The sequence below is a fragment of the Oryzias latipes genome, chromosome 15 (genome assembly GCF_002234675.1).
Source record: "Oryzias latipes chromosome 15, ASM223467v1".
Lineage (NCBI taxonomy): Eukaryota > Metazoa > Chordata > Actinopteri > Beloniformes > Adrianichthyidae > Oryzias > Oryzias latipes.
Window position 1 is genome coordinate 4,522,868 of NC_019873.2, and position 12,066 is coordinate 4,534,933.

At 40.2% G+C, this 12,066-nt stretch overlaps 1 protein-coding gene across 5 annotated transcripts in view; it reads right to left on the bottom strand.

Moving 5' to 3' along the window:
* Positions 1-12,066, bottom strand: part of gbf1 (golgi brefeldin A resistant guanine nucleotide exchange factor 1) — an 80,476-nt gene that overhangs the window by 22,694 nt on the left and 45,716 nt on the right. For 2 of the 5 annotated variants that reach the window (XM_020709282.2, XM_020709283.2), the window contains exons 8-17: positions 9,827-9,881; positions 8,381-8,416; positions 7,038-7,182; positions 6,623-6,846; positions 6,378-6,531; positions 6,076-6,287; positions 4,793-4,891; positions 4,500-4,694; positions 2,246-2,438; positions 2,004-2,138 (exon numbers count right to left, since the gene is read on the bottom strand). In XM_020709282.2, the coding sequence (XP_020564941.1) occupies positions 2,004-2,138; positions 2,246-2,438; positions 4,500-4,694; positions 4,793-4,891; positions 6,076-6,287; positions 6,378-6,531; positions 6,623-6,846; positions 7,038-7,182; positions 8,381-8,416; positions 9,827-9,881 (1,448 nt within the window). The remainder of the gene's footprint in view (positions 1-2,003; positions 2,139-2,245; positions 2,439-4,499; positions 4,695-4,792; positions 4,892-6,075; positions 6,288-6,377; positions 6,532-6,622; positions 6,847-7,037; positions 7,183-8,380; positions 8,417-9,826; positions 9,882-12,066) is intronic. The other 3 variants (XM_011484062.3, XM_011484061.3, XM_020709284.2) reach the window with 2 other exon arrangements.

Here is a 12,066-nt window from a genome sequence, read left to right on the forward strand (position 1 = left end):
ATCCAAGCAGACAGCCAACATGATCACAACAGGAGAGTCAGTGACTGCAGTGTCTAAAGACTAAACTGTCATTAACTTAGCTCTCTATCAGAGAGTAAAGGAACCATGAGACAGCTGTAAGCTTGTTGATGATCTAGACTAGGGGTGTCTAAGCCTTCTGCAAAAAAGACTGCAATTGGTTTGAGGGCCAACCAATCGGCCTAACATTGTTTGAATTCATTTAATAATATTAATGCAAATGAACTTTATGATGAAAATTGGTTTATTTCTCATTTCTTCACATAGAAAACAAATACATCTAAATATGTTTCTACCAGAATTACTATCATCACTACTATGTTGTTGGTTTCCTCTGGCACTGAGACATCTTCCCACAGACCACAGGGGTTGACATAGCCCAGAAATTTGCACCGGCCCACAGGGCCAGTAGTTTTTGAAACTTACTGGCCCTGCCTGAAAGTTACTGGCCCGACACCGCGCATAGCGGGACCCGCCGCTCCGCAGGTGCTTGCAACTTTAGGGGGGTCCGGGGGCATGCCCCCCCGGAAACTTTTAATATGGTGCAATTTGGTGCATTCTGGTGACATCACTTATTTCTACACTTTTCAATGACTGAAAATAGAGCATATCAAACTTAAATCTGCTCTAGTCTGTTTCAGATGTTTTGAAGAGAGCACTGCAGTGTAGTAGGTAACACTAGTTCAGAAGTTTTCATGGTGCTTCTAACGGCAAATATCGCAATAAATCATAAACCTTAAATGTGTTAAAACAATCTAATGGCAGCTTGAACCATTTAACGAATCAAATAAATCCCTTAATGCATTTGACCAATCGGATGGACGCCTTCACATTGTTGACCAATCAGATGGAGCCCTGTTATGTTAGATGTTTGTAACCTATGTCAACGTGGGTCATTTGGAGTATAATTTTTAAACTGGGAATGGTTATTTGGTTATTTTGCTGTTTGTTTATATACCGCAAATTATATCGTTATCGCAATTTTAATCTCTGATATCGCATATCGCGAGTTTTCCTCATATTGTGCAGGTCTAACTGAGATCATTCAGCTAACTAGAAATACTTACTGCTTACTGCTTACAGTGTTGTAAAGAAAAACAAAATTAAGTAGTTTAACATTCTACTGCATTTGAGTCTGAGATTCAGGTATTTGGAGTTGCCTTTGATTCTTTGACATTCATCTTAAAGCTTAGTGGATACAGTTTCATCTTCAATGCATTCATTAAATATCTTGCTGTCCATACTACTAATTCCACCCATTACTCCATCTAACATATTCCTATCTATTCCTGCCATGTCTTCCACATCTCTGACATGCTTCAGTCTCTCTTCAGTGACGGTGTCGGATTTATAATCAAATGTAATAATAACCCACTGGCTTGTGCCTTCGTTGTTGCTGTTTAACATTGTTTTGTATTGAATTGTTACATTCAATAAAGTTTGAAAAAAAAAGTAGTGAGCGCGTGCCGCGTGGTGCTCGGCAGTGAAAGCCGAGCGCGCAGGCGGGAGAGAAGGTGAAGTGATCAAAGGTTTCCCATAGAAACCCTTGAAGTCTGAACACAGGACTAGCAGAAAAACTAAATTATGAAGACGAGGTAAATCTACACGTTTTCGCAAAATTTACTTTATTGAAAAGGTGAAGAATATATAAACCGTTAAATATTTTAGTGGCCCGAGCGGACAAGTGAAAAGTAAAGTCTTGTGGTCCGTACTGCTCGAAAAACAGGACCGGGCCAGCGGACAAATGGCTATGTCGAGCCCTGGACCAAAGGACTTTGCATAGGGAGGACTGCATCTCAAAATTCCCTTGAAGGAGTGACTAGCTGTCTATGGCTTTCTGTCCATGTATGCGGCTCTAAGATGGAATAGTGACTTGTTCAAGGTGTACCTTTCCAGTCACCATAGGAATGTTATTTCTGTTAACTTTTCATTGCGGGAGGCTGTCCTCAGGAACCAGGCGGCTGGCTGCATTTCTGAAATCTCACCAGCTTCAGCAGTTCCTTGGTCCTGTCGACCTAATCTCATCTTCTCCGCCATCAAATGTCCACTGGTGGGAGGACATCCTGGTGAACTGTCCGCTTGTGGATGATTTAAACTAGTGTTGCCAAGTTGACTAAGTTCTAAAGACAAATGAGAAGGAGCATCATTTGTTTACTAGGGATCCACAAAAAAAAAAAACAAATAAGAAAAGTCAACAAAGGAGAACAAAACCAATTCATTTGCATACCAGAGGCAGAGTCTGTACCATTTATGCTGGAAGCGTCACCTTCAGCCAACAGAGTGTCCGACTGGTCTTGCTGAGCCACAGTGTCGGGGACCTTGGCTTGGCAGTGGGCTTCGATGCTATCGATGACCGTCAGCAGGGCCTCCAGTGACAGTAGGTGGGTGGTGTACAGCTGCCCCGACACCGGGAAAGCATTCTTCAGAAATAAAATAAAACGTTAAAAATTATACTGTTGGATACATTAAAATGATCTTATACAGTGACAATTGTCACTGCATAATAAAAGAATAAAACTACATTATATTGAACCTCAGAGGGACAAAACCGTAGCAGTGTAGTGACGTGGATCCTCAGAATAAACAGTATTCTGAGGATAAAAAGAACCCGTGATAGGCAAAATCCGTGAAGTAGAAACCTCTATTTTTTTAACAAATATTATACAATTAAATCTTCTATTATACATTGAAAAGAAAGAAACCATTTTACCGGGTCAAGCATTTGTTTCACAAATAAAAGTACTTTAGAAACATTTTTTTCAACAAATAACTTCTGTACTTTACTGTCAAATAATAATTTGAATCCTCAATGTGAACAGAAGGCTTCAAATCGTGGAGGTTAGCCCCGCCCACCGCAACCCGAGTAATTGGATTAAACGGGAGAAAATTTAAAATGATTATGAAAAAAATACAAAGTACAGTCGGACAAATAGTGACTCAGGTGTATTTCACTGCTCTTCAGACTGAGCCGCTGCATCCTGACTCCACTCTGCAGTGTTTTCTTCTTCTGAAGCCCGCGGTGCAGCTGTGTTTGTTCGGGAGAAGAACACAGTGAGAGGCAGTTGTTGTTGCTCTTTTTTCTATGGGTTTTAGAGAAACTCGAAATTGCAAGAGAATTTGCACGTACATAATGTAAATTTGGCAAACTGATTTACGTACGTGGACATATTAAACTGCAACGTTATTGACGCACAGGTAGAGAAGAAACGGAGTGACTTTTTAGCCAATCAGAATGCAGAACACAATGCACCATGCAAATCCATGAAGTAGCGAAACTGTGAAAAGTAAACCGCGTTACAGCAAGAGATCACTGTACTGTGGTTTTGTTCAACGATACAGGATTAGTGCTTGAACTGCATACATCAGCATAACGTCATAGAAAAATAAAAAACAATTTTGTCATCTGAAATCCCACATTCAGTTCTATTTCAACTGAGTAACATCAGACTACTCAGTTTCAACAGCTTCATTGAAATTTTCTTTAGAACGCAGGAGCTGATAATGTAATTTTCCTCATAGTGTAGTTTTTTCTATCGTATTTATCTTAACTGTTTTTTGGTGTTTTTAACTTGTTCTTGTGGCATTTTATGATGATGGTGGACATAAATAAAGAAAATTAAGCTTTAAGTTGAATATCTGAGGTTTCTTTTTTATGAAATCGTTGTAAATCAGAAGCAGATGAATAAAAAAATCATTAAAAAAGATTACATTTGTGATAAAGGAAATACACTGGGTGGGCCATAAGCTCCCTGCTCCGCTCCATTCTGATCATCCACTGTCAGAAAAATAGATCCATGTATGTCTTAGTTTTCCTCTTCTGAGCTGGAATCTGGATCTACACTGTACAGATGAATAGCTCTGATTCTGACCCCCATTTTGTTGCACCTCTAATGTTGTATGGTTGGGGGTGTAAACAGAGAGCTTTCGGTTATGGTTAACAGGAAGTGGGGTAGGGGTTGCTCCTTACCAATGGTCCCACCTAAAAGTCCTGCCGCTATGCAGAAACTTAAAAGACCACTGAGAACGCTTTTAGCATAAATAAAAAGAGGATCGGAGTGGGACTTTAAATAAGGGCCAGCTCTGCATGCACTGTTAGAAAGACGAACAACCAAGACTGTTTGAATTCAAAGTCCAACACCTTTATAGGATCCCGTGTTTTAAAATATAAATCAAAATTACTGGGCAGTTACTTATTGAATTTAAAGAAATTGAATGTTAAAGATTTTGCATGTAACATGACTGAGAAGCTATTTTTATTTGTATTCATTGAGACATTTTTCACCTACGAAAATTGATTTTCTTAAGAATAAAATGTTGGCAAGAAAAACACATCAGTTAATGGAGATTATTAAAATATTTTAAATGCTTTCAGTGCCATGTGCACTGAAAGTCTGTTTATTTTTAATGGTTTCAAAAGAATAGAAACTATAACTACCTTTCACTCAGCATAGTCAAGTATTAAATAGAATTAAGAAGGTTACCTTGGACAGCAGCTTGGTGAGGTCTTCAAAGAGATTGGAGCAGTAGAAGTCGCAGTCGTAGTTGATGTACAGCTCGGTGACGAAGCTGGGGATTCTCCACAGCTGGACCAGCGCCTCCAGAGCCATCTCCTTCATCTCATAGGGCATCTTGATGTTCTCCGATGTGATGATGTCCATCAATTTCTTCAGATACATCTGCAAGAACACAGGTGTAGAATTTCAAATCTATCCTTGGAAGATGCCATTCTGACAGTGACGTGATTGACGTGAAAAACATTGAATGTAGTTGTTACCTCCAGCTGAAACTTCAGGTGGACTCTCATGCTTTCGAAGAGCAGGAAGCAAACTCGTATGGAAGCAGCATAGAGGTTCATGCGCTCCACACTCAGCAACTAAAACATCAATTGACATAAAAAGAAAGCCATCAGAAATGTTACGGTCAGCTGTCAATAGCTTAAAAAAAATACATCGGAGCAACATTGCTCATTTTGTTGAGTATAAATTGTGTTTTTTTGCAAGGGTGCGACTTATACTTATGGGTGATTTTAAAAAAAATCCCATATAGTCAATATATATTCATTATTTTCCCCAAAACAGCTGGTAGCTCTTTAGCTGTTGTTTTCCACTAACAACTGCAAGAGGGCACTACAGGTTTGGGCATCGCTATTTGCTACGGCCAGCAACGTAGAAAAAGAAAAAGAAGCACCGTCCAAAACAAATATGGAGGAGAATCTGACGTTCTTCTCCTGAACTCCATGCTATTTTTTTCCTTTTCAAACTATTGCAGGACATCAAGTCATCAAACTGGGTCACAGAGAGACCACGGTACCGCTGGAAACGGCGTCATTCAGACGCAGCTCCTGCGGTAGATAGTGGGAGAATCTCTGAATGATTTTAATGAATCAAGACATGGAGACACGGTTACAGATGTTTTTGTGGAGCTTTTTCAAATAAATAAAACTGATCTCCCAACATCATCCGTCTCTTCCATGACATACAGTCAATGCTTTCATGTAGCGATCCGGCTAAACACTTGACGGTAGCTTTTACTACACGCGACAGGAGTGTGTAGTTTAGGACAGAATTTTAGACAAGCACTGAGCCACGATTTGACGTACGTTAAAAGTGGCAGCAGGTGTGAGGTTGATGTGTGAACTATGTTTCATGTGAACACAGCACTACACCAAACTTGGTGGATTTGTTTAACAGCATCACACTTTTCAGCCTAAGTGCGACTTATACTCTGGAGTCACTTGCATGTTTTCTTTTTCTTCAATCCTCTGCTCAAGGGTTGTCAGTGTCAATCAGTTATTGACCAGTCAACAACTCATTTATTGACCCAACCACGACCAAACCATCAACATTTGGTTTGTGCAACTCTCAATATCCCAAGAAAAGTCACTTTTAAAGGTTCACTTTCATGCTAATATTTTACGCCAGTCATAGGTTTTGGGTCCCATTTGAGGCCAGTCAACAACAACGTGTTATGACAAAGCCAAATGTACACTTTGCATTTTACAGTTTCCTTCTTTTACTGGAAAGGACAGAGCGAACACCGCGCAGCAAGTTTGTTTACCTGAAATAGGTGTCTGGATAGCTCTTCTTTCACCAAGACGAGCAAAGATTGGTAGTTAGCTATGTTTGCTGACTCAAGTGCCACAGTCAGCAGCTGGAGGCCCATGTGCATCATGGCATCGGTGTTGTGTCGATCATGAGGGTTGGTCAAGGAGATCAGAAAGCGGAACACTTCCCTTAGACATGGCAACCCATAAGGAATGAGGGATACACCTTCAAACAGGGTCAGGAAAAGTGTTAGAAAACAGCAGAAACAAGGCAGTGGTTAGAAAAAATGTAGTCAAGGACTTCCTGAACCCCTACCATCTCGTTGGGTGGACTGCGTAAAACGGACTCCACGGGGGTTGACGTAGTCCATGTCGTGCACAGAGGTGTTGTCAGACTCTTTGTCCTCAAGGACTTCTGGAATGGACTCCACTGAGGCTGATGGAGCTGGTTCGGACAGCTTTCCCTCAAGCTGAGACAGCAAAAAACAGAAAACATATGTAGACATTCCCACCAAAAATCCACCATGTCACCAAACAGACTGGGCTTTCACAAATCTGTACCGGTGCATCGAGTGAGCCCGACTCAGATCCAGGGGGTACAGCAGCAGAACAGGGGGTGTTTGGGGAAGAACTACATTGGTCCAGGTCAGAAAGGTCATCTCTAGATGTGGCTTTGGAACAGGCATCCAGACCACTGTCTGTTGGGCTGGATATAGAAGAGCAGGCGCTGTCTGAGGCCTGGAGTCCAGGGCCGGCGGAGCCTTGGTCGATGAACGGAACACCACCTGTAGGAATCGTGATAAGGTAAATGTTCCACCACAGATTTTGAAGGCTAAACCTTTCTGTGTCAACAGGTAAACAATCTTCATTTGGTTTGTAGTCTTTTGGATTTGGGGAAGATGACTAAGGTAAAAGTTTGTCATTTGCAAAAGGCTCCTGGCAGTTCCAGTCCATTTCTGCAGCTGAATTCTCTTACCAGTGAGATTGTTGCTGAGGGTGCTGGGTTGACTGTGGTCCATCCCACCTGAGGCACTTCGTACCATGTGGCGAGGCGGCCTTGGCGAGCGTTTTTGCTTCTTCCATTTGGAAGACTCGCTCATTCCACCGGGACGCATTTTCAACTGGAGAAAAACAAAGATCATTTGATAACTAAGAAACATCAAAGGAAGACGCAAGGCTTTCCTTCTTTCCTTACTGTTATTGAGAAGGAAAATGAACTACGACAGTCATGATTACTTTACCTTAAGAACCTAAGTAATCCCCTTAAGTTGGTCAAAAAACAACCGGAATTCTGAATATCATCAGCAAAAACCACCAACTTAGAGGCCAGTCAGTAGCTGCTTTTCACTGAGAGATAAATGGGAAAGGGGGAGTCATGCAGAGGAAGAAGCCCAAAAAAAGCAAAAGTTATGTTTATTTGAAAATAAATAAGACCATCAAAATTATTACAAAGAACAACAGCTCTTTAAAATTAAGTTATACTGTTATTTAGTTCATGCAGCATTTTTTAAAGTTTGTCATGCAGACACAAATGCTAAATCTAGTGCTCAATAAAACCGTGGGGAAAATAGAAGACACACTGACACGAGTACAAAAAAATAGAAATAAGGCTAAGAAAAAAGAACCAAGCATAAAAATACAACAAACATGGTGGCAGAGAAAAGTGAACTAAAATTTAGACCAGAAAAAAAAGGGAGAACGAGAAACTTGGATAAGAAAAAAAATCAAAATATAAAGACAGGAATAAAAAAGAATAAAATCACAAAGAAAAAAACTTTGAAAAATATGTATAAAAAGTACAACTGATTGTGTTGCAAACATATGCTTTTTAATATTTAGCCTTAAAAGTGTGTTATCTGTATTTTAATGCTGTCTCTGTTAGATTTCTACATGGAGTCATTTGTCAAAAGCTTTTATCCAAAGCAGTAAACAGGTTTCTTGCACAATGTGGGTTTAGCTTTCATGCCTAATAACTTGATGAGAGTCAGACCAGGGATTTCTACGATGTGTTTTTTTTAATGCTAGCATTTACTTATCTTGTGTTGGTTTTTCACTCTTCTTGCTCTACAGCTGTTGTTTCCAGTGGCATGTTTGTCTTTGCCGAATCTATTTTGATAAATGTATTTGTTCACATTGAGTGTAAACAACAATGCATCTCTGCACAAGCAGTGGCATGTTTGGAAGCTCCCTGTGCTTTCTTTGGCAATAATAATAGTTGTTATCACTTTTATTATTCATTTTGGGTTGTATTGACAGGGGAAAGGCCAAAAGGAAGAAGCCCTCCAGTCTATACACTGAACTAAAAGTCATCTTCCTTACCTGTACACGTTTGTTTTTCCACAAGATATTGTAAGCCTCAGAAGAAAAGGGGAGGGGGCAGGTGCCCATGATTAGTGATGGAAAACTGATCAGAGGTGGGATCAACACATAAAACACTTGAATCAAAAGGTCCATGCAGGAAAGGAGGGCAGCAAGTTTCAAACCCCTCACAGGTAGAAGGACTTGATGCAGCTGCTGCAGGCTCAACACACAAAACAGCCCCAACCAATGACTACAAAATGGGGGGGGGGGGGACGTGCAGAAAGCAAATAAGAGCTTAAGGAAGTGTAACAGAAATTTGAAATACATAGAATGTTTCTGGTTTAGACTGAAGAAACAGAGCAGGGGGGGGGGGCTCAGCAGTTCTTCAAAGATTCACAAAGCTTCTGGTTTACGTCTTTAACACAACTGTTGCTGCAGATTGCTCTCAAAACTGACCAATAGATAAAATGAACATAAATAGCAGCTGACAAAAAGAAGTAAACTAGGGTCCCATATGAACAAATACATACAAAAACAACAACAACAACTTAAAGGTTTTGTGTAAATGATCCCAAACATTACTTGGACAAAACTTAAAATAAAGCAACACAGAATCAGAAAAAAGTGCCATAAAGAAATTAAAATTGCTGATTTCTTTTTTCACAATATCCTGCTCTGGCTTTATCTCTTCAATAACATGTAAATTTTTTTATTTCACTTTAACTCATATGCTTTCAATTCCACTAAATATTCATCATTGAAAACAATTATTCAGCTTGGTTTTTTGATTTTCATCATGTTTGGACAAGACAAGAATCCAAAAAATGATAAATGACGTATAATAAAGATTTTAAAATAGAGTGAGTGTTTTTGAAATAAAACGTAAAATATCATGTAGATTCTCCTTTTCCCTCCACTATCCTCTTAGATGTTTGGTGAGGTTAAGCTAATTTTAAAGCGTTAAAGATTACTGCAGATTTAAAAAAAAAAGGTTATTTCATTTTTAGGAAATTATGAACATAAAAGGTATTTTTTGTCACAAAAATAATACATTAAGATTTGTATTGTAATTTAAACTTGTTGAAGCATTGAATCGTGCTGCAGGTTGATGTTTCTGTTGAAACTTTAGTCTTCATGAAACTTAAACTTCACATCTATAACTTAAACGTATGTTTGACTAAAGAGAAGGTCCCCCTCCCCAGTGTTAGTGGAGGACTGTTAAAAACAACATATGCTTCTAAAAAAGTGATGCAAACTAGAAAACCATGGCCATGATATGCAGCGTAAACTGGTGACATGCAAGAACAAGAACATAAACAAAAACATGTAGTTGTGTTCTTTGCATTAGTTAAGCTAAGTTACATGACACAAAAAACTGAACCCTGACACAGGCAAGCCATGGTGATGCAAACACCACAGGGAGGTTTCTGCAGGCAGCTCAAACACACATCTCAGTTCTGTTACCTTTTTCATGTTGGCACCCACATAACTCTTAGCCTCTTCTTTGAACTGAGGCAGCCTGGAAGGGACAAAAGGAATAATGTGACAATAGCAAATCAGGAATCCCTGATATGCAGCAGTGGTAAAGCACAAGAAAAATAAGAATCTGTCAGTGAATATGAGGAGGTTTTTAGGCCTAACAGCAGTAATTAAAGTTCAGGTGACTTCATCAGTTCTAAATATGTTTCTGATGACGGTCAGTTAGATGTAAATTAGTTAGATTTGCCAGTGTTTGAAATTAAACTACGATTACAGCCAAACATTAAAGCTGCGAGTTGCGTGTTATGGGCCGCAGGCACCACCCGGCGCCCTTTGACCTGCCCTCACTGGCTTCTTCAGGCCCTTTGCTCTCTACCTCTACAGAGCAGGACCAAACAAAGTCATGAAAAAATAAAGCACACTCTTTTTCTAAATGGCAGCATTTCTTTTGGTTTTATCTCCATAGCAACCGTTTTCTGTTTGGGTCACCTGGAGGTCACGAGGGTCTATGTAATTTCTGGAGGAATGGTCACAAATAAACTTTTGGATTCCTTGGTTATTGGAGGGTTTTTTGTTAACCACACCCAAATGCCTAATATGTACAAATGTTGTATCATTTCATCCAGCTTGAGCCAACAATTCATGTATTACTTTTTTACAATATTCTGGAATAAAATGAATGAAGAAACTCAGAGAGGCCACTTATGTGAGCTTGTCACGCCGTTCGAAACCTATAACTTATAAAAGTAACATTTTCTTTCCCAAGTAGCTCCCCAATGATGCTTGAGGTTTTAAATTTGTAGCAGGTAATAAAGATGCCGTGTTTTCTTTTTAAGTAAAAATTTCAGCCTCTTTCCAAGGTCAAAGGTCAATGAAATATGTGTTTGTAGACTCAACCTGGCTGCATGTGTATTACATGACGGGGGACAAGTTTTCCACGTTGTGGAAAAATGTGAAAATCACCAAATTTCATACTGTGCCACATAATGGCCACCCATGATCATTTTTAAAAATCCCTGAGATGTTCCAGACACGATGCCTAAAATTCATTTTCACTGGGTACTAGGCGTGCAAATTTGAATTTTTGAGTTGGTGTCGAGGGTGAAATTTTCACTCAAACAAGCAGTCAGAAAGAATTGTGCAAACGATCCAGTCCTTGCAGTCCAGAACTGCTGCAGGACATAATTATGACATCTAATCGTCACAAACCTAACTGTTGATATGAAATGCTGTAATCTATTGGGTCTCTTAAGTTCTCTAATAGGGTGCTATGGGACATATGCAATATTTTGCTGAATTATCTCTCTGATCATCTGGTTTGCACTTCGTTCACGATACTTTTTATCAGGCCACACATTTATAAACAAATGGCTCAAAGTGACCAGTATCCCTGAATACTTGATTCGTGAGAATTCTCAAACACTTGACTAATTCCATCAGAGTGGGTAAGCTCAAGAGCACTACTGCAGAAAAGGATCTTTGAGTTTGCCACTTCAATTCCAACCGAATGACTTGAACACCAACGAGGAGCGGTAAATGTTTTCATAGCAGCTTAAGAGCCAGAGTCATGGTGGAAGGCTCTGCAGGTTCAATCCCAGCGGCCAATAAGCTCTGCTGGTGTTTGGTCGGGCTGGACGATGTTCTCAGTCATCACAGGAGATGTGTGCAGCTCGCTTTCTGTGGACTCTACAGCTTAGCTGCAAAATGAGATGTCAGACACTCACACACAGATAAATTACAAAAAGCACCCTTCACCCCCTCCCAACTTCATCTCTGTGTTAACAGAGTGTTGTCTTGCAAGCATGATTATTGGATGATCTGTGGGCCCAACAGATTAACATGCTTAATACTTTGAGCAGGCAATCTGAGGCGCTGAACGGAGCTGCTGCTCATTATTCCCCCCTTCAGTGGGTGATGGTGCAGGCAGCATCTTCACATCTCTATTATCAAGCATCTGTGAGCGAGTGGTGGGGGGGGGGGGGGGGGGGGGGGGGGGGGGCTGGACAAAATGAGACGCGGGACCCCTGCGTGAGAGGGTAGAGTATGCGATGGCTGAGTTAATAATCCACGGTGCATTTCCAACCCGTGCCTCAGTTTACGAGCGTGTCATTCGTCTTTTATGCCCCACAGTTGAATCTTGTGAGCGGACATGATAACAAGGTGCTACTAGAGTTCTGCCAGTAAATAAAAAACAGGCCCAGGATGCTTGGAGGAGTGTCAGTGCA